Source organism: Hibiscus syriacus, unplaced genomic scaffold, assembly GCF_006381635.1.
Source record: "Hibiscus syriacus cultivar Baekdansim isolate YM2019G1 unplaced genomic scaffold, ASM638163v2 tig00110458_pilon, whole genome shotgun sequence".
NCBI lineage: Eukaryota > Viridiplantae > Streptophyta > Magnoliopsida > Malvales > Malvaceae > Hibiscus > Hibiscus syriacus.
This window is the reverse complement of record NW_024062745.1, coordinates 3,697,644-3,720,888: the sequence shown is the minus strand read 5'-3', so window position 1 is coordinate 3,720,888 and position 23,245 is coordinate 3,697,644. Positions and strand designations below refer to the sequence as shown.

General features: G+C 35.8%; 2 protein-coding genes across 4 annotated transcripts in view; one reads left to right on the top strand and one right to left on the bottom strand.

Moving 5' to 3' along the window:
* Window positions 1–2,293: 2,293 nt before the first annotated feature.
* Window positions 2,294–23,245, top strand: part of LOC120126344 (uncharacterized protein ZK546.14-like) — a 29,060-nt gene continuing 8,108 nt past the window's right edge. The window contains exons 1-4 of one of the 3 annotated variants that reach the window (XM_039144562.1): window positions 2,294–2,507; window positions 2,699–2,752; window positions 2,837–3,429; window positions 11,877–11,886. In XM_039144562.1, the coding sequence (XP_039000493.1) occupies window positions 2,847–3,428 (582 nt within the window). In that variant the 5' untranslated portion in view covers window positions 2,294–2,507; window positions 2,699–2,752; window positions 2,837–2,846 and the 3' untranslated portion in view covers window position 3,429; window positions 11,877–11,886. Of the gene's footprint in view, window positions 2,508–2,698; window positions 2,758–2,834; window positions 3,529–11,876; window positions 11,887–23,245 lie in introns of those variants that run through there. The other 2 variants (XM_039144560.1, XM_039144561.1) reach the window with 2 other exon arrangements.
* LOC120126512 (transcription factor MYB120-like) lies at window positions 3,953–6,176 on the bottom strand. Its single transcript, XM_039144669.1, has 3 exons — window positions 5,856–6,176; window positions 4,285–5,377; window positions 3,953–4,086 (listed from the first exon to the last, which is right to left on the bottom strand). The coding sequence occupies exons 1-3, from the start codon at window positions 6,174–6,176 to the stop codon at window positions 3,953–3,955; spliced, it is 1,548 nt and encodes a 515-aa protein (XP_039000600.1).

Genomic DNA, 23,245 nt, shown 5'->3' with positions numbered 1-23,245 from the left:
GAGAACATATGATGTAATTAACTCTCTCTCTCTTTCCATTTATATATATTATAGGTTAGGATCTACTTACACCGTTAATCTTAACGTTTAACTTTTCTCATCCAATGATCCTAAAGGGATGCAATTTATATATATAAGGATATGATCCAATTACATTGTGTAAAACTAAAAGATTTTTATATCTTTTTAAGACCGTTGGATGAAAGAGATTAAAAACTGAAATTAACTGTGTAAGAGGATATTAACCCATAATATATATATATATATATATATAAATTCTATTATTTAATCATTTCGTAAACTCTTACGATTAACCATTTCAATTTGGTTATTTTTTTATTTCCTCTTTTAAATAATATAATTATTGCTTTTCAAGCCACATTTCGCTTTGTCTTTCTCTGCCTTAAACTATCAATGTGCAGTAAATCCAAGTGGAAATGACATCATTATTGACTTAATCAAGCTTTCGGCTAATATTTTAACAACAAATTCAAATAAGTTTAAAAAGCTAAAAATAAAATATTAAATTGTTAAATTATGTCATTAGTTCTTGTATTATGTACAAATTATAAATTTGATATTTGTATTTTAGTTTTATCAATTTTAGTCTTATACTTACAATTTATGAGATTTCATTCTTGACTCAAGTAATGCAAGGACAAGGATAATATAATTAAATCATATAAACTTTAAAATTAATTGGATAACAGAAACTAAATTTATAATTTAGCTATAATAAAAAGATTGATAATGTAATTTAAATATATTTTACAACTATCATTTATATTAGAACCAAAATTTTAACATCTGAGAAAATATAGAAACTAAAAATAACCAAATTAGAGTTCCATAGTTCATGGGATGATACAAGATTTTATCGATAATATTAACTGTTGAGGGATCTTTCGATTGCGTGGGCAGTCAGAATCTTCGATAACTTGAGAGGTATTATACTCCAAGTGTGTTTGGGGTAATTTTAATCTTAGGATTTTCTCTATAGATCCTTAGGAAGGGCTTAGGAGTGCCATGACTGAGAGTATGATACGTATATATTGAGGCTGTTATACGGTTAGGTCTACGTGGCAAGAAGAGTTGCTTAAGATAACCATTAGACTAAGGAGATTATTCTATTTAGCAGTTATGGTACTTGCATACTTGGCTTTGTACGTTGTATATAAAACCATGTGTACTTTCTTCTGTGATATACAACTGGTGTTTACTGTGTTCTTTCGTTTTCTTGATATTCCATCCGTATATCATGTTGTGCTTATCGTGACTTTCCTCAAGTGCCGGGTTACCGTGTGTGAACCAAATTGAAGAGGTTAGAGAGTTGGACGATTAAATTGGAGAAATTGAAGAACTTGGAGGATGATTAGGAAAATTGGAAAACAAATGTCGAAGTGGTCCTCCAAATTCTCCAAACCCTTTAATTGGATCCATATAAAACGAGCTTGACAATCGAGGAACTCTTCAGACTCTTACATATTACTCCATCCGTCCCATAAAACTGTCATACTGATTTTTAAAAAGTCAATTTTTTTTACTTTGACCTTGATTAATTTAAATATTTTAATTTTATAAAATATATTTGAAAACTACTCAATTATAAAATTTAAATAATAATTAGTCAAAATTTAAAAAAAATTGACAAAAAAATTAATAATTGACAGTTTTTATGGGACACAAAGAGTGGGAGACAATTTCAAAGCTTAAAATACATCGGACACTAAAAATATAAATATTTTTTATTATTAAGAAATTCGACCGATAAGACAAGGACATAGAATAAAAATGAATCTTCGTCTTATATATTTATTCATTAAAATAATTAATCTTCGTCTTATATAACAAAGATCAAGAATAAAAATGAAGTTAAGGACAGAGAAGATCAATTTTTTTATTAAATAATCTAAGTTTTTTCTATAATAAGACAACCCATCTTACCAAAGAGATCATAAAATGAGAAAATGATGTAAACTCTATGTAGTTTTTATATATTTTTAATTATTTAATTATATTTGAAATTTAATTGGATTGGAAATTCATTAAGTGATCTTAGTGCTTAACGGAAGTATTACTTTTTTAAAAGTTTCGAGTTCGAACAATTGTGTTTATAAGATGTGTGTGTTTTCAATAATTACGAAAGATACTCGAACCTAAGATATTTTAAAAGAATAACATCCTCATTTACCATTGATATAACTTGGAGAGTTTATTTTATTATTTTTAAATGAAAAGTTTTTGAAGTTGTTGGTTCAAAATTGGTATTATAACCAAGGTGGATTTAGATGTTCTTACAGGCCTAATTCACCCAGAAAAATTTAAGGCTAGTCGGTAAGCATATACAGCAAAACACCAAAACAGATCACAACTGTGTTTCCTTGTATTCTTTGTTTTCCTTTTTTTTTTTCATGTCCTCTGTCAAAAGTTGAGTTCTTGAAGGACTAGATGGAAATACAAAAGGGCAGTAGGCACCCATTAATAGATTTCTAAAGACAAGAGAAGTGGTATGTCTTACTCTTTGGTTCTTCCTTGTTTACTGCTCCCTGTCTATCATTTTGGCTATTTGAGTCTCCCCTCTGAAACAAAAAGAAAAAAAACCTGTAGTTTTTGTATCTTTTTTCTGTAGTTGAGATTCTCATTTATTCATTATTATTGTTGATCTTTTTGGAATTGAAATTTCATTCTCATGATGCAGACCAGTTCTGAATCTTGGGAAAGTTGTGGCCTTTTGAAGGTTCTTAATCCCCAGGGAAAGGTAGATGCTTTATGTTTTTTACTTCAATATCGTGTGGGTTTTTTTTACCTCAACTACATGCACACGATGTGATTGTAGGAATTCGTCAATGGAAGAAGATAGGTATCCTTGTTCAAGGCGAGGCAGTGGTGTGTGGAGATCATTGAGAGATGGGGATTTTGAGGAAGAAGATGTTTGGGCAGTTCTTAAAGAAAGAAAAGATTCAACTACCACCACCATCAAACTTGGCCGATCCATCGAAGAATCATCATCTGCTGTTACTGTTAGAAGACAGCTCCCAAGTGCTGCAAGGGTGATCCCTAGAACTTTCTCTGCCATTAAGAATGGTTCAAGTTCCAGTCATGAAGCTAATGGCGTCAAGCATCAGCAGCAATCAGCTCCCGTCAGAATTCCTGATTGGTCCAAGTTCTCTAGGAATAACAAGTCAAAGAAGGGATCATCACGGCATGACGACGACGACGACGAAGATGACGACGATCGTGATTTCGATGATGATGATGAAGAAGAATTCGATTCGAAATTGCCACCACATGAGTTTCTTGCAAAGAGGCAAGCAAGGAGTCAGATATCATCTTTCTCAGTGTTTGAAGGTGTTGGGAGGAAACTCAAAGGGAGGGATTTGAGGAAAGTGAGGAATGCTGTCTTAACAAAAACAGGTTTCCTTGAATGATGTTTAAGCATATATGTTAAGTCCTTCACATTGTTGTAATTTTCATAAATTGGTAAATGTTCAATTGTGGGGAGAGTTCTTCCTTTTGTTTTTCAGTGTTTGTATTTTGTTAGACTAGTGGTTTTGTATATAGGGATTTTCTTTTATTATTTTTATATTAAAGAAATATTTTCGTACTATAATTAATCGAGTAAGATAAGACATCAAATCTCTTAAGCAAAATTATAAATTCCAAAACTACTCTTTTCTCGATTTCAAGAAGCAAACTTTACACGTTTTGAAGAATAAAAGTTTATTATTCTTCATATTTCATATTTTCATTAGCCGGATCATATAATTAATACACTAAGCTTATTACATGTATATATACACATTCAAGTACACATATTGTGTGTTAGTTTGGTGAACACTTTTCCATGTTTCGAGTATCGAATACTATAAAGATCCAATCGTCTCGAGTGCGTATTCCGTTATTCACAACCCCGAATTGCCACCGAGCAATAGTGAAGCAATCTGTTGTTGTCTCAAAGGACTGTAGGAGACCTCTCACAATCGTCGAACCAATCGGGCATCGCCATCGACGAAGGAATATCCAGTAGCCCGGAGTAGTCTTCTTGTATAGCGATGATCTCTTGATCTGTTACTGTTTCTTCTTTTGCTATGAATCCCACATGTTTAAAAGAGGGGGAAAAAGGAATAGAAATAATCAAAGAAGAAATGGTGACATTAAAAATGTTCGGAATTCACCATAAAAGGTTGCTAAACAATGACAACCCCACTTAGATAATTGTGCATATTTTTACCATATTTGAACTTCAATTATTAATCCCTATCTAGCATTTCTAAATCTGTTTACCTGAAGCTAAAGCATCGGAGCTGGTACTGAATCCGGCCACACAGCTCTGCCTCCGCATGATATCGTCGTCGCCGGAGGCCAAAACCCGAGCCTCCTCCAGCATATCATCCAGCAAGCCACCTTCATTAAAAGGGATACTCAAAGTCTGATCATTATTGATGTAGCTACTATTCCCGTTGGTATCAAATGTAACATCTGAATTCCCGTCTAGGAAGAAAAATTGGTTTGAAGGGAGCTCGTTATTTGTTTTTGACGGATAAACGAATCCCGGGGTCAATATGAACTGTCCAGTATTGGCACGGTGTTGATCGTCAAGGATCCTTGAAGAGGAAGTAAGATCGAGTGTGATCGGATCCAATGAGTATGAAGGGGAAGAGTAGTGTGGAGATGTCAATGGAGTACTAGTATCAACCGTTGCTGCAACATTATGGGGATTGAAAAATGAATTCTTCTGCAAAGGAGGATATGGTAACATAAAGCTCGAACCGGTACTGCCACTGCCGCAACTTTCGCTTACATCGTGTTTGAACCGCTTGTATAGCATCGATATCTCGAGGAGAGGGGTTGCTCTAGGGAAGAAGAAATCGGAAGATATAGTATGATTGTTGTTATCACTGTTACCATAGTTAGCATTGATGCTACAAGTGTTTGATGTTGATGAATCAAAGACAGGGAGAGTTGAAAACAAAGGCTTATGGGGAGATTGCAATGGGGACACATGTGTCGAAGGTGAAGGTGTCGAGCCTCTGCCTGGACTCTGGAGGGGCGGCGGTGTCGAATGTGGATTATAGAGCATGTGAGACGACTCGGATCGTGGGATATGGAGAGGGTGCAATTGCATTGGCATAGAACCTTGGAGATTCGGTAATGACGATGGCATTGGGAGTTGGAAGGAGAACGAAGAGGTCATCGTCGTTGACGTGCCTGTCGGGGACGTAATTGGCGTCACCGGCAGCGAACGATGCTGATTTCGTTGGTATTGGGAATGTAAGGGTTGGATATCAGGAGGGTAGAGTGGAAGGCCTTGGCGTTGCCTTCTCTTAATCCTTGTGTTCCAATAGTTCTTGATTTCATTGTCTGTTCTTCCTGGAAGCTACATTGTATCAAAACGAAAGAAGTTAATAACGAATAAACTATAATATTTTCAAAGCTATTAATAAAAAATTGTTGGATTTTCTCGGAATGGCTGAGAAAATAGCTAGAAAATTAAAAAACTGAAACACCAAACAATCATATCATACTATACGTAGTAAATTGAACAGCTAAACATGTGATCCTGTCAAAGTTCTAAATGGAAATTGAAACAAAAACAAAACATAAACGTCATTGCAAGTTTAAATGATTAAAATTAGCATAAAATTATTGAAATTTACCCAGATTATGAACAAAACACAGACACTAAAGCTCATGCTGATACAACGAAAATGACAACTTTTAAAGCAAGAAATTAATAAAGACGATGAATAGAAAAACATTTTCCATGAAAGAAAATCAAAATTACACGTAAAATAAATGCTTTAGAAAAAGAAAATGAAGAAAAAAAGATAATCCTTTTCCGACGTATTAATTACCTGAGTAGCCATGCGAGCCCACTTGTTACCCATTTTAGCATGCAACTCAATAATTAACCTTTCTTCTTCAGGAGAAAAAGCTCCTTTTTTCAAGTTCGGCCTTAAATGGTTAGCCCATCGTAGCCTACAACTCTTCCCACAACGTGCCAACCCTGTGTTCGTTTGCACCGCATTCCAGTTCCCTTCACCGTGAGTCCTCACGTACTCGGCCAAAATCACATCCTCCGTCGCCGTCCACGGCCCTTTTTTCAAGATTGCACTGCCTTCCCCGTCGCCCTCGTTTTGTGCACAAACTTGGTTGTTTCCTCCCATCTTCATCATCTTCTTATCCCTCCCACGTTATACGATAATAATAAGAAAAGTTGAGACAAAAAAAAAAAAAAAGACAAAGAAATCAAGTCATTGTCCTTAGTACTATTGAAGGAACTCAATAACATAAGTCTGGGTCTTTTTTTTTGTTTGTTTTAAGGTTGTCTTGGCCGCTTTATCTTCCATTAAATGGAAGTTTACAACTTATTTGTTCTGGTTTCCCCCCATATTTTCCTTTTTACAGTGAGAAAATGGATTGTCAATTTGTCATGCCCTCGTAATAAAAAGGAAAAAGGATTTAAACATATATATAGTAATTTATTTCAACCTTCGAGGTGGATTTTTGCCGTCGGGTAATTTTTATGACAAGTCAAAATCAAAGGGGCTGTGATAGGGTTTTACCCTTTCTATGGGTCTTTTCACATTTAAAGAAGTAATATTTTTAAAATTATATGATACATTTTTAGCCATTATGATATCATTATATTTATAGTACTATTGGATTCTTATATACATTATACAAGACTAATCTTTGTAGTATACCTTTTCCATGTTTGGTACTTAAACATTTTTTATAATATATAAAATTATAAAATATAATTATTATTGTAATTGTCGAGACGGTATTTCGTCCGGCGAAAATAAATGTCGTTGCTTTCTAAATCTCGTCTCGAAAAAGTGAGTGTTTTTCTTCTGGTATAAGATAAAACACAATTTGTAGAGTCGCCAACAATCATTTTATTAAGGTGTGATTGATCACAAAAATGTTATGTTATTTTAATACAATTTACAAAAATAATATTAAAATAACACAAAAAGAGTATGCTTACTAGAAAATGAGTTCGGGAGTCGGTTACGTGTGGAGAAGGATTAGCACCCCCGCAACGCCCAAAATTGGTACCTTGTTTATTAATTAACGTCTTTGCAATAAATTAACAAATTTGTATTTAATTTCAATTTATGATCCCATAAAAATATTAAGGATATTATTTTATACCAACAAACTATTTAAAATAAATTCCTAATAAGTTAAGAAAATATTTTATAATTTATTGTATAAAATAAAATAACCCAAACACACATAATAAATTTAATTATTAAAAATAATAAAATTTTATGTTACTATTAATAAATACTTAATATGCAAAGTACTATAATAGTAAATAATTCTAAAAATAATATTTAAAATTATTATTTTAAAACTAAAGGATTAAAATTGTAAAATATCAAAATTAAAAATCCTAATTCTAAATATCATGAAATCTAGGTATTATTAGTGTAAATATTCCTAAAATATTATTTAAAATTAAAATATTAAATCTCAGTGATTAAATTGTAAAAATATATAAATTAATGGTCTTAATTCAAAATATTATAAAATATAATTACTAATAGTGTAATTTAACCCTAAATGACTATTCGGGATTAAAATATAAATAATTAAAATATTAAAGACTAAATATGTTATTTACCCTAAATATATTTAAATATGCGATTAATGATTAAAATAAAATAAAATCTAAAAACCAAATTATAATACACAAAAATCAATTCCAGTGACTAAATTGTAATGCATACAAAGTACAGGGACCACAAACATGATTTGTGCATTTAAGAAATTACACAGAAGCCCTTCCCCAAAACGACGTAGTTTTGAGGAGGATATAAATATGCCTTAAATGGTCTAAAATCCTCATTTTCTCTTATTTCTTTATTTTGCTTCTCTTCTCTAGAGAGAGAAGCTCTCCCTTCTCTCTAAACTCCCTCATCGGAGGGAGAGTCGGTCACCGGCCGACCACCTTCCGACCACCGCCGAGCACTATTCCGATCACTATTTCGGTCGCCGGTCACTATTCACGGTGGTCGAAAAAGATAAAAATACCTCAAAACGTAGATCGACTGTCCCTTGACCCGAATCTAAGCTTCTTTTTCGCTAAAAGCTAGTCAATCGGACTAGATCTGAGATTTTACCTTCGATAAAATCACTTTTCCGATGATGTTTGAGCTTCAACGGTGGTAAGATCTCTTCTCCTTTCTTTTGCTTCCTCTGTTCGTTTCTCTCAGTCGTCCGTTGCTTCTTTTTGCGTTCTTGTTGTTGTTCTTTCCTCCTTTTTTTTTGTAGGTTTTTCAAGGTTTTTTATAGGCATCGGAAGGCCTTGGACCACCGTTTATTTTGGTGAGTCACCGGATCTACTATGGTGACTCACCATAGGGAGCGAGGTGTGCGGCTCTCCTGCATCTTCTGGAGTCTTTTGTGCGGCGATGACGTCATGACGATGACAAGTTGGAGAAGATGTGGAAACCCTATAAGTATCTGAATCGGGTCTTGGGCCGGGTCTGGATCTGGGCCTCCGATTTTGTAAATGGGCTCCAAATTTATTTTGTAATAATAATAATAATATGATAGTCTCGGACGAAAATGATTGCCGACAGCTGCCCCTCTTTGTTTATTTTTGTGTTAACAAGAATAGAGCAAAGATAAAAAGACAATGAATTTTCGTCCAGTTGACTTCATGTTTTGATGGGAAATCCGTTCCATTCTTAATGGGAGATATTCAACTGGTATATGACATTGTTCCTTTATGATGAGAACGTTTAGCCATCTTTGAAGATATTTGAGATAACACGGTTCCTTTGTGATGAGGACGTCTGGTTATCTGAGGATGACTCGGCTCCTACGTGATGAGGAGTTCTGGTCAGTGGATGACATTGTTCCTTCGTGATGAGGACGTTTAGCCATCTTTAAAGATATTTGAGATAACACGGTTCCTTCGTGATGAGGACATCTGGCTATCTAAGAATGATGTTGCTCCTTCGTGATGAGGAGTTCTGATCGGTGGATGACATTGTTCCTTCGTGATGAGGACGTCTGGCCATCTTTAAAGATATTTGAGATAACATTATTCTTTCATGATGAGGACATCTGGCCATCTTTGAAGATATTTGAGATAACACTGTTCTTTCATGATGAGTACATCTGGTTATCTAAGAATGATGTTGCTCATTCGTGATGAGGAGTTCTGATCGGTGGATGCCATTTTTCCTTCGTGATGAGGAGTTCTGATCATCTTTGAAAATATTTGAGATAACACAGTTCATTCGTGATGAGGACGTCTGGCTGTCTAAGGATGATGTGACTCCTTCATGATGAGGAGTTCTGATTGGTAGATGACATTGTTCCTTCGTGATGAGGACATTTTGCCATCTTTAAGACATTTAGGATAACACGGTTCCTTCGTGATGAGGACATCTGGTTGTCTAAGGATGATGTGACTCCTTCTTGATGAAGAGTTCTGATTGGTAGATGACATTGTTCCTTCGTGATGAGGACATCTGGCCATCTTTAAAGATATTTGAGATAACACGGTTCCTTCGTTATGAGGACGTATGGCTATCTAAGGTTGATGTTGATGAACACGCTATCCTTCGTCGTGAAGTTAAAATCGTGGATGCATTGCTGTTGGTGGACACAATATCCTTCGTCGTGAAGTTGATATCGTGAATGACCCCTTCGTCGTGAAGTTTAGCCTAGAATTGGATATCATTCGCCGTGAAGTTGAAATCCAAGGGTTGCATTATTGTTGTTTCGAGTCCAATATCCTTTGCCGTGAAGTTGAAATTAGCTCTAGATGAAACTGGAAAGCCCATTCGCTGTGAAGTTGAGCTTTGAATTGGATATCCTTCGTTGTGAAGTTAAAATCCAATCTTTGGTTGTATTGATTTGAGTTCAATATCTTTCATTGTGAAGTTAAATTTGACTCTGAATGAAACTGAAAAGTTGTTTGTTGAGCCCAACATCCTTCGCTGTGAAGTTGAAATTGACTCTAAAAGTCTTATTTTATCTCTTGGGTGGTGTCTCATGCTTTGCTTGTTCCTGTATGTGGGATTTGAATTCTACCTTCCATTTGTAAGGTACTTTGTCCCTGCATCTTCATGTGAAAAATGTATTTATGCAAATGCAATCAAATGTAATGCATGATCTTTTATGCAAATAATGTTCTTATGAATGCAAAATGTTGATTCAATCTTCGTTTGACTTCAGAGTGACGAATTCAATCTTCTTCCACTTAATAATTCCTTTCCAGGGTTTCCTCCAAATATCAATGTAACAACTTATGCTATCAAGCTTGCATTTCTGAAGAACCATCTGATCAACTTGTATCTTTGTGTCTTCTTTGTCTCAATTTGCATTAAAGTCTCAGAAGAATGTTTCATTTACGGATCTCTTGCTGCAGTCAGAATTATGACCTCAGTGTCCCCATTTTGTCCTTGAACTTGTGTGAAATCCAATAAAGCTTTCATCTTTGAGAAGAGAATCTATCATCTTTGAAGAATGTAGATATTCCAAACTCCACAGAGATTAATTAGGAGAGCAGTGTCTATTCTGATTTGACTCTTGAAATACATCACAATGAGGATTTATCCTAATTCCTTTTATATATCCACATCTAATCGGATCTCATACAAGCCATTCAGACCATATCATGTTGAGACATTTATCCAACAACCCATCGTTCAATCTTAGTTGGTTCCACTAATTTCTTGAAAATTTCAATGCCTTTTTTTTCTGTGGAAAGCAATCTTCATAATTTCTCATTTTTATCCCTTGGAGTTGTAGCAGACGACCTTCATCTCGGATCAACAAATGGAAACAACATATGATCGCAACATTGGTTTAGCACCATAATCACTATTTCGTAACATTTGACAACACATTTATTCTTTCCTGTGACTTTTGCCCAAAATATTTTTGTCAGTGAAGCTCTTTGCATAGCGTTTGGAGCTTTTGTATGACGTTATTTAAGAACAAAGCTCAGTGAGACTACAAGTGGAATGCTTTAACTTCCAGTATCAAATCACCAGAATAACTGCTTGATGAACAAAACAATTATGTATAGTCAGCTCTATTGTCATTGTTCCACCATTTTCATTCTTCATACAAATTTTATCTCATTGGAAATATTTGCTCAATTCAATGATCTTGACACAAGATGATATGGGCTTTCAGTATGCCCCAACATTTGCTGATACGAACAATCAAAATAGGTCAACATTCCTATTTCTGATTGAAATAGGCTTTTAGCATGCCCCATCATTTACTTCATATTGATATGAGCCTTCAAAAATGCCCCTCATAGATCATTTCTGTCTGAAATGTGCATTCAAAATGTACCAAATTTTCATTTATGGTCAAAATGGACCTTCAAAATGTCCCAACATGATGATATGAATCTTCAAGATGTCCCAATCATTGATAATATGGACCTTCAAAATGCCCTTCATTATTTCTGGTTGAAATGAGCCTTTGAGATGTCTCAACATTCTAAGTTGTAAGGTTCACTCTCAATGTTTATTTGATTTGAATCTCGTGATCCTCAAAATATCCAATTTTAATAATGCCCCATTGTGGGTATTCGTGGCTTTCTTGGTGTCGAATCTCTTAATCTTGAATGCTCTCATTCTAGTGTTACTAGATAGCAGTGTTGTCAAGTAACTTGAGGGATTCTCTTCATGTTGTCACCACAAACTTAAGATGTGATTAATTCTTCTAACAAAAATGTATGAGATATGTGCCTCTTCTGAATGAGGTGATCATCTCCTTCTGGATATGGAGGGGTCTAGTCGGACAGAGCGGTATAAATCGCTTGGTAATCCATTCTAGGCCGACACAGTGGCTTATCATCTTTCGGTCTTAAGAGACATGTTCCCCAGGTACATCAATGTCCTGTCTCTTTTCTCTAGGATCAGTGGTGTAGAGATTGTCCTTTACCGGCTCAGCATACCATTTAAAGCAGATGTGCAAGAACTGAATGGTGATCGGTTAGGGTAATTGATGCGTAGATTTGGTGGATTCGACCTTGTTGTCGGTGGCATCCCGTATAACAATCTTACTGGAATAAATAAACATCATCAGGATAAACTATAAGATTTTTGTTGGTGTCTTTTCTTGCAACGATTGTCTCTTCTGTTGCTCCAAAATATATCCCACTCTTTTCGAACCATGAAAAGGTTTAGTAAATAGTAAAACTGGTTATCTCTACTTTTGGAATCCTGTAACCAATGTTACCCCATATGAAAGGCTTACGAGTGTAGAATCTGTTCCAATGTCTTATTCTGTCCCTATAAGTTTTCAAATTCAAGTTTAACAATCTTGTGAATGACATAATGGATATGATCCTGGCAAAGAAAATGATCGGCATGGAAAAAGCAGTAATGATGTATCAAGACTTGACCCAGTATCACAGCATAACCAGAGTGCATGTGATGGACTTGTTCATTCCCATAATACACCTAATGAGACTTATGGCTTTGTGATCAGAGGATTTGCTAGAGGACATGGATTGGTGGATGGGGGAAGTAATTTGTCTGGTGATGCTTATCGCCATCAGTATGATATAAGTATCCATTTTAAATAGGATAATCTTTCTTGATGTGTTGCTAATAATGTCACAGGAGATCGTTACAAGTTCAATTCTCCAGACTTTCTGGCTTCTTGGACCACTTGCTTTCAAGAATGTTTCATCATTCTGGCCTGGCTAATTCTTTTTCTACAATAAAGGTAGAATAGGAAATAATTTGCTTCAAGAATCTTCCTCATTTGATACTGTCCTGTTTGAAAATGTTTTTTTCTCCTTTCTTTATCAAAGAATGAAAGAATTTTGTAAAGTATTGTTTCTTACATGTTCACAATAGAATCAAATCATAAGCATGAGTTCAAAGAATATCAAAAGGATCAATAATTATTTAATGTTTGAGAATTATAGCTCTTTGACAAGTATCAAGATTTAGTTTGGTTTCAGGATGGCTTTCCTATTTTCTATGGTTACATATATTTAAGATGTCACTCATCTCTTGCTCTTTGTGAACTTTGTCACATTCATCATTTTAAGAACTTGGTATTTTAACCGGATGCGTACAAAATGGCACAACTTGTATAACCAATTACTAGAATACTTCTATTTCAATTCTCTGAAATCTTCCATTTAGACTCATCTAACCAAAGTAGTGCGACAATATCGGTCTAAAAATGAAATTTCTGAGTGCTCGTGTGAGGTTGACTATAACAGGTGTTCCTTAATCCCCTTAGTCCATCTTTATTTAGTAACGTTTGCCATTTTGGCTAGCTGAATTCAGCTTTATTGTATATAATAATATAATCACCTTTATCAGGCTAGTTGAAACTTATCCATAAAGCCCGGGGCGATTAACCAATTGCTCTAGAGGGATAGTTTTATTGCATATAATAGTATAATAGGTTAGCTGAATATTATCCATAAAGTCGGGGTGATTAACCAATTGTTTTAGAGGGACAGCTCGAGCATAACAGACTAGCTGAATATTATCCATTAAGTCGGGGCTATTAACCAATTGGTTTAGGGGGATAACTCAAGCTTTATTGTATATAATAATATAACATGAGTATATGGCTCCAATTTCTTAAGTTTGTTAAGAAGAACCTGTTATAGTCTAGGTGTTTTGGTGGAAATCAGAAAAAATCTCTTCGTTAAAGTTTAATTCCCAAGCAACTGACTTAACTAGATTTACCTATTTGTAAAAACAACATGTCATCATCAAACGTCATTAATAGAAAAAATCCTCTAGTCGGTTTTGCAATACACCAATGATGCCCGTGTTGTATGATCTATATAAATACCAAGCCTTTTTGTAATTCCTTTCAATAGGAGAAGACTATCTCATATTTGTAATAGGATAGTGTTTGGGTATATTCATCTTAGGTAAGGTCAAGGGTCCTTGTTTTTAATCCTGATATTTTGTCAAAGTTTTTACTCTAATCATTTAAAGAGTTTTTTAATCCGGTTGATATTCAAAGAACTGTAAGATTGCAAAATTGACTCAATGCTCATAAGCTTACAAGTAACATAAATTATTTATTGCACAAAAGGCGGAGAAAGGAATAAAAACAAGTTCAAACAAGATGTTGAAAATAGAAAGGTACTATAGTGGTATATAACAACTTCCACTTATTTATTTAGCCTACCATCATTCCAGTAATATTGGGTGTGTAATCGGCCCAAATTTTTGTCCTCATTTGCCCCAATTCTTGATATTTTGTGTCAACTTCTTTGGATAAACCTTTAGATACACAAATCTCTTCTTCTTCCTGAGCAGTTTCTTGGTAGAATCTCATCATCATCTCTTTCTTCCCTGACTGGAATTTGGGCTCAATTTTAGATCCAGAAAAAATTTCTTTGGTGATGATAGTTTTGTCTTGGTTTTGCATGCTCATTGCAGCTATGATTGGGGTAGTATTCACAGATTCCTTAAATTTCCCCCTACTCACTTGTTTTCAGAAAATCTGATATAGGTGTCTGAGGTGTCTTCTGGGTTACATCTGCCCCATTCCCTTTTAAACCTATGGGCCAGTCTCGGATTACTTCTCCTTTTACTTCTTTATCATTTATAATCAGAGAGGCATTGAGAGTTGAATGTTTTATCCTTGGCTTAAGTACTTCGTTTTCCTCGTCCTCTACGGCATGTACTTCACTTGTTTTGATACTACTAACTCTATTTTGGGGTTTAATTCCCAATTGTTTAACCAAAACAGACTGATCATTAACATCCACTTCTATGATTCCCTGAACCAAAAGGTCTTGAACCCGTCGTTTGAAGTTATCATAATTCTCAATGGAGTGCCCTCGGGCTCCAGCATGATAATCACAAGAGAGTTTCTTATTATACCAACTCGGGTATGGAAGTAACAAAGGCTTAGCTCGACATGGAGCAATAATATGAGCTTAGAGCAACTTGTAATATAACTTGTTGCATGAAACTGAAGGAAAACGGGGTAGATTCTCCCTTGACATCACTATATCTTTACAATTGTTTACTTTGATTTCTTGAAAACCATGTGAATGATGACCAAAATGTTTGCTTGGAATGTTTGACTCTTGAACATCATGAGACAGACAGTAATTCAAAAATTTCTCTTTCTTAACCAGTTTTGAATTTTTGAGGAGCTTAGGTTTCCCATCTTCAAAACATAGCAACCCTTCTGCGATGAGGTTTTGGACCTTTAAATTCATAACCCTACAATTCTCCGTAGAGTGGCTAAACTCTCCAGAATGATAATTGCATGAATTCTTGACACCCTGCCAATCTGGACGCAAATAAGTATTAGGCCTTGGAGGAATTGGTGTTATGAGGTCATTTTCAAAAAGAAATGGTAATAAATTTGAATATGAGATTGGAATTGGAATGAGAGGTATTATTTTCTTTTTGCTTTTCCTAGCTTTCTTCAATGGCCTTTTAACCTCTTATATACTTCCCTTCAACTGATCTTTGTCGCCTTTTCTGGGATTATACCCGATTTTTGGAGACTTATTGGATTGCCACATTTCTTGACAAGTTCTTGGTCATTTGTTTCCATTGCATTGGCTATACCACTAACATTCATAAATCCATTCAAATCTGTTACAACGGGATCCTCTAAGGGTTTCTCTCCATGGATCACAATATTCACCATATCCATTAGTTTTATCATTTGCTCTTTTGAATCATCTTGGAATTTTTTCGCTTGATCCATTTGTTCATTTGAATCACCTGGAACTTTACTTGATCAATCATCTCTTGTTGAGTCTTGATAAGTTGCTCTTGCAATTTCTCAATTCTACCAATCCTTGATAAAATCTCTCATGGCTATTATCATTCTTTAGGAGACCAAGTTAGCTCCAATTTGATTTCAAATTTCTGTCATGGAATTCTCCACGAATTATTCCCATATTTTCATGATTAATGCATGTAAAATAGTTTGAAACAAATGCAAATGCATGATGTAAGATTGAAACTATAAATATCTATGCAAAGATGCAAATGTAAAAATGAAATGTAAATACAAACGTAAAGATGCGAATGCAAATGCAAAGATGTGAATGTAAAATGAAAATGTAAAAAATGCATAAATGCAAAATAAGAATGCGAATTGTGCAATGCAAATGCATGCATGCAAAAAGGTGTTGATACTGAACTGATTCCTTAGAACAACTTTTATACTAAAACGAAGTTTTAAACATATTACAGATACATCTGCATTATTTCTACTTCATATAGGACTGTCGTTCTATATTTCTAGCCTTCTATATGAACATCAATTATGAATCAACAACATGGTATGAAAAATGTAATGCATAATGAAAATGATACTGAGTCTTTTAAGATCAAAGAATGTGAAGCTAAAATTAAAATAACAATTTGTGTCCACCAACTTTGACCCATTGGCCTAAAGCAAAAGGTCATATGCCATCCGTGGACCCTTTATAAATTGTAGATAATTAAAGAGAAAATAACCTCAGTGACAAAAAATATAATATACGATTTTAACCAATTTTTTCCGAATTTGCCAAAATGACCAACAAAATCGCAATGCAATCGCTAATTCGCAACGCGATCTCCATTATCGCAAATTCGTGTTGCATTCGCGTTGCATAGTTGAAATCGCGTTGCGATAGTTACAGTGTCGTTGCGATTTTCCCAATTCGCAATGCGCATAAGTAAATCGCAACGCGAATTGGAAAAATCGTAATGCGATACTGACTATCGCAATGCGATAATACAAAATCGCAACGAGATACTGACTTTCGCAACGCGATACTGACTTTCGCAACGCGATTCTGACTTTTGCAACGCGATAATACATAATCGCAATGCGATTTTCAAAGCGCCATTAGCATCCTGGCCATGTATTTTATTTTAAATTCCAAACACGAATATTAATATTGGAACACTGAACCGTCCACAGTATATCCCGTAATCGTAACCATAACTAAAACCTAAAAATCACAACTCAGTCCTATCTCATCTCTCATCTCTCACCCATCTCCAACGAAATCCGTCCCCATCTCCGGTGAAATCCGTCTATCTCCATCTCTCAGAGCACCCTCACAATCAGAAATGGAAAAATCAATCAAATCAACCAACGAGGGTTAGTTTTTTTAATTATTTTCTTTTTGAAATTTTTGCATTATTATTAGGTTTTTCATATTGAAATTGATGATAAGTTTACTGGTAATTTCAATAATAGATTAACCATTTCATTAGATTGCTTATTAAATCAACCGAGAATCGCAACACGAAATGAAAATCGCAACGACAAAATCGCAACGCGATTTTAGTTTCGTGTTGCGATTCTCTCGTTGCGATAGTCAAATTCGCGTTGCGATAGTCATTTTCGTATTGCGATTTTCATTTTCAGAAACTATTCTTCTTCTGCAAATTGAAACTTGAAGAATTGCATTACTTCAACCAAAAAACAAAGACAAATATGAAATTCACAGTGTTGCAAATTTAAGTTTGAAGAATAAAACTATACTCTTTATGTTTATTATTGTTTTTGGTATATCTTCACAGTGTAGTTTTTGGTATATCTAACTTAGTATGTTTATTGTTTTTGTAGAACTTTTATTGGGCTCAATTGACCTTAAGAAATAAAGTCAACCTGGCCAAAACAATTGCGTCGAAGCTTTCACCTGCACAAAGAAAAATGTTGAGGATACTTGCTTCGGGCCATGGCTGAAAGTACAACATCCCGGTAGATGCGATGTTGACACCGTTTCTTTAAACCATGACTAGCGATCTACCAGAGACTACAACGTCGTGATGAAGAGATATGGTTTGATTTTCCACCGGCGTATACGTGTTTGGGCGGGAGGAGTTTTGCTTAATCACCGGTCTACGCTTCGGACACGATGATGTAGGTCGGTACACTATACACATTACCCGCCCATCATGGCTATCCCGGGTTTTTCCTGAGTTGGAGAGGCAGAATCTACACGTGGAAGACCTGACGAGATTATTGAATAAGAAGATGGTTTTACTCAGATGGATGACGTCGATTTTGTCCGAGTATGCCTTCTAATACTTTTGTATGCAGGTTTTTAGGCAGAGAGGCCAGACAACCTATTCCGAATGATCTAATCAAATTGGTAGAAGACCTAAATGCGTGGAAACCTGTTTCCGTGGGGCTCGTATTTATGGAAAGTACATGGAATAAGTTATCGTCTGCCTTGGATGATCGAAAAAAAGTTTGCATGGCGATGGTTCCAAATACACTTGACAGGATTTATTTGGGCCTTTAAGGTAAGAATTTTTTATATGTTTCCAAAATTATAAGTAATTATTTAACATTACTAATGTTTGTTATTATATTGTTTATATTTGGATATTTGAGGCCTTTCCTGCCATGAAGACATATGCAATAAAAACTTCAAATGATATTCCCAGGGCTATTTCCTAGAAGAGGAACGGACCTTGCAATGGGAGATTTACTACGGTTACGATAATAATAATGTAAGTTAAATAAATACTACCATATGTTATAAACAAGTTATTTACTAGTAACGTTTAACTTTGTTTGAGCTTTATATTGTTAGGAGGCCACACTCTCTACAGGGCTGACACCCACGGAAGCTGAGCTTTGCACTGATTGGTGGCAAGTTAGTAAGCGTTTTTTGATGGAACGGATGATGAGCAGCCTCCACTTCGGGAGCCTCACCTCACCCAGAGCTATCACCTCACCCGGAGCCATCACCTGATTGACCGACTATACACCTCCACAACGACAGCATCACCTATTCTGTCACATCATCGAGCCTCTTCTGAGCAGCCTCCACTTCGGAGCCATCACCTCACCCAGAGCTATCACCTCACCCGGAGCCTCACCTGATGACCCACTATACACCTCCACAACGACAGCCATCACCTATTCTGTCACATCATCGAGCCTCTTCTCCACCATCACCGCAAGATAGGCGACCGGAAAGATGCCACACGTTTATCTCCCTTTCTCCACCTCCATGGGAGAGTTAGGGAGTTACGTGATGAGGTCAAGCCTTGCGTGAGGAGGTCGGTACTTTAACGCAAAGACGATGGTGCATGGCGTGTTGAGGTGTCTCTTTACGCTGAGGTAGCCGCTCTACTGAGATGGTAGCCTCGTGCCGAATGAGGTTTATACTCTACGCACGAGGTAAGTTAAGATTTTCATATTTAACTTGATGAAATTTACTCGTAATTTCACTTAGATTCCCATTTCACTTAGATTGCTTAATAAATTCATCCGGTTCGCCAATACTGCTAAAGTTTGTTAGTATTGTTTTTGGTTTTGTTTTTTGTCTTTTGGTTGAAGTAATGCAATCCATTCATTTTCAATTTGCGAAGAAGAATATACTTTCGCAACACGAAAATGACTATCGAACGCAGGAAATGGCTATCGCAATGCGAATGAAAATCGCAACGACAAAATCGCATGCGAAATGAAAAACACAACGACAAAATCGCAACGCGAAATGAAAATCGCAATGCATTTGTGTTTCGCGTTGCGATTTTTTCGTTGCATTTTATTTCGCATTTGCAATTTGTCGTTGCGCATTTTCATTTCGCATTGCGATAGCCATTTCCGCGTTGCGATAGTCATTTTCGCATTGCGATTTTAAGTTTCGTGTGCGAAAGTAAACTATCTTCTTCTGGAATGTTTATATATGTTGTCCTTTAAATGTTATATAAGTGCTTACTTCTGGAATGTTATCTGAGCATTTTGTGAACTATGATAGAATAATGACTTGGGTGAATACAATGCTAGTTTGAAACATATTGTCTTGTTTAATATCATGTCTGTTTATTTACTGATTTATGTATTAATTTTTTAGCGGTCCGATAGGTGGATGCTTTACGTCGGGTTTTCCTTGCCTTCACAGAGACAGACGGCGTGCACGTGCTATTACGTCTCCGTTCACCCCAATGGTGCGAAGACTCCGCAAGAAGAAGCCCGACTCATCTATTATCCCTCAAGAGTCCCCTCCAATCGTTTAAGAGGCCCCTATCCTCCCTCAAGAGTCCCCCACCATTCAAGAGGCCACTGTCATCGAAGAGGCCCTCCCACCATTCAGAGCCCGGTTCACATGGGTATATATCGAATATTAATAAACCCCCACCGTTGCCGGACATGATGGATGAGAGTTGGCTCTCGTATGAGTTACCGGCTAGTACCCTTCCGGTATCTGAAGTGGAGAGGAGATAACTACCAGAAACAATTGTAGATAATACCCTTTGGGCTAAGACCGCAGTGATTTTTATCTACATGAGCGGAGCCAGGGTGTTACACTGACATAAGCAAACTCAACGATGAAATGTATTTGTTGCTTGATCGGTCTTGGTGGGGTGTGCTATTAGGGGTTGAAGACAGTGGCTATTTTGATGAGGAGGTAAGTCTTATATTTGTCTTATATATGATTTTGATTATTTTTTTTAAAAATTAATGTAATTCACTAATATATGTCTTTTTTTGTAAAACAACATATCGATGCGTGGGTGTCACTTCTTCTAATAATAAGGAAGCTTAGGAAAAATAAAAAAAATTCACGATATACAGTAATGCCGGCGGCTTTTCACGCAGTTCACTTGAAGAATCAACGAGATGAATCATTTTCGTTGGGCAATGGACAAGCTAAACTTTATCCTGCATGGTGGGAGGTCGATAAGGTTAGTGTTTATTTTTAAATTTTTTAAAGGTGTTCATAAATAAGTGCGCAAATAAATGAATTATTACTTATGATTGCAGGTATTTATCCTTGTTTTGGAACGTCGTCATTGGCTTCTCGTCCAACTTCAGCTCCCATCCCTGAAGATAATAGTATATGACAGTATGATAAATTACATATCACTGTCTGATTGAGAGATATTATCAAGGGATGGAGCTCTCATTTGGCTAAATTCTTGGATGGATTAATTATTGGACTCATTCTGGACACAAGAAGCCAAAGAAGTTCAATGTCACAGTTGTCAGAGAAGAGACCGCGCCACAACAATTGCCGGGAGCAGAGGGGATTGTGGTCCTCTCGTATGCATGTGTTTGGCGCGTTTGACGACGGGAAGCACAGAGTTTCTACCTCCCACCGATAGAGATAGAGCTAGTAGGATTGTGGTTTCGCATTATATGGCTAGAGCAATATATTCGAGACGCCTACCTGCATCCGCGTTATGAAAGTGTTCATTGTTAATTGGTAAGTCAAATGCAAATTTTGTTAACATATATCCTCCTTTTGGTTTGAAAATGTTGGTTAAGTACCTAGAATTCAATAATTTGTTTGTAGGTTTTAGATTGTTAGGAAGTCTTGTTTGATCAAATGTTTGGTTTCTGTAGGTTAATCCTTAAGTGAGCTGCGTGAAATGGATGGGTGCAAAAGTTGATTCATTGATTCAATAATTGATGAAGAAATAAGAATTATTATTATTTTTGATTGTTTAATTAATTTGTAAAAGATGATTTGTAAATGTTGATTGTTTAATTGATGTGTACATAATTCTTATTTGCTTGTTTAATTGATTGAAATGTAATAGTTGATTTGTTGATTTTCAATCTGCATTATGTTGAAGGCAAAAGACTATCGCAAAAATGACTATCGCAACAGAATCGCAATGCTGAAATCGCAGCGAAATGAGAGAGATCGCAATGCGCGATTTCTCGTTGCGATAGCCATTTTGTTGTTTTTCGCGTTGCGATAGTCAAATGAATGTCTAATAAGTGATAACAACTGAACAAATCATAGCAATGTTCAAACTCAAGTTACTAATACATGCCTAACTGAAAATGTTAAAAGTGCACACATAAAATACACATAATACAACGTTTGCATTTAAAAATCACCTAAGTTAACGGTCCCAAAAGGTGAAGCCGGTTGTGATTGGGATTTTGAAGATGATTACGATTTTGATTGCCTTTTGCTTGACACCATATGAGCTTTGGATTTGTTGAGGATCCATATTTTGGTAGAGGAAAGATGATTGTGATGGCACTAGTGAACCACATGTCAACCTTGTATGACCACTTTCCTTGCACCGACTACATGTCGATCTCTATTCTCTTCACCCTTAGACGTATACAATCGTGACTTTTGATCGGCCAGGTAGCCTTCTGTCCATGGCTGGTGGTAAAACTGTTTGTAAGTCATCTGGTATGTCCCACTCAAGATGTGGAATAGGGTAGACAATCTCGGCATAAGTCTGTCGATATACTTCTGTAGTGTAGCAATCCATATCGTATGTGCTTGAATCTTGGTTTAGATGAAGAGCAACTTTTATAACATGGCCACACGGATAACCAGATGTTTGCCATTTCATACAACTACACGTCCTTGCATTTAGATCGACAAGCCCATTTAAGTTATTATCCATACTTCAACAAAGTGTTTGAACATGGTTCAACTCTCCATGACGTTGACTTCACAACACGTTTCGTTCTTTTTTTTCAGTCCATGGTGTAACACGATGTTCCAATTTCCTGTAAATTTAAATAAATAATACTTAGTAAAATATATGATAAGTTACGAATTCAAAGAAATAATACCTGCATGGTTTCTTTTCTTGTAGTACCACTGTTGAATAGAGGCTCGAAAAACTCCATTAACATAGTAATGGGTAATTTCCGGGAATGACGACTTAGAGCGTTGATTGATTCTGCACTATTAGACGTCATGAAACCATATCTTGCTCCAAGTTGATGTACTCTTGACCATATTTCAAACCCAACATCTTTTAGTGTTTGAGCACACTGAGGTAAAACACGTCTTAAACAGTTTATATGCTTATTGAAATCCACTTCCCGATAAGCTTTTACAGCCTTCCAGTATGTCCATTTGTGCTTTTTTATACCAGCAGACCTTGATTTTAGATTTCTATACAAATGAACACCACAAAGTCCATGAAAAGCATCTGGGAAACACCTTCTAACAGCGTTGTCAATTGAGTTTGCCCTATCGGATAAGATTGTCAGATTGCTAATAGGACCTATGCAATCCCTAAGATGCCCCAAAAACCATGTCCATGAATTAGAGGTTTCAGATTTGCCAACCCCGTAAACTATTGACAATATCCCATTGTTAGTATCCATGGCTACTGCTAATAAGTTTACTCCAAGGTATTGATCTTTCAAATGTGCTCCGTCAACTATAATAACTGGGCGCATGCAAGTAATAAACGAACGAATCTACAAAATAATATACACAAGAAATATAATCATTTAAATGTGAAATGCATGTAACTAACAAAAAAGAGTCAACAGAATTATATTGATT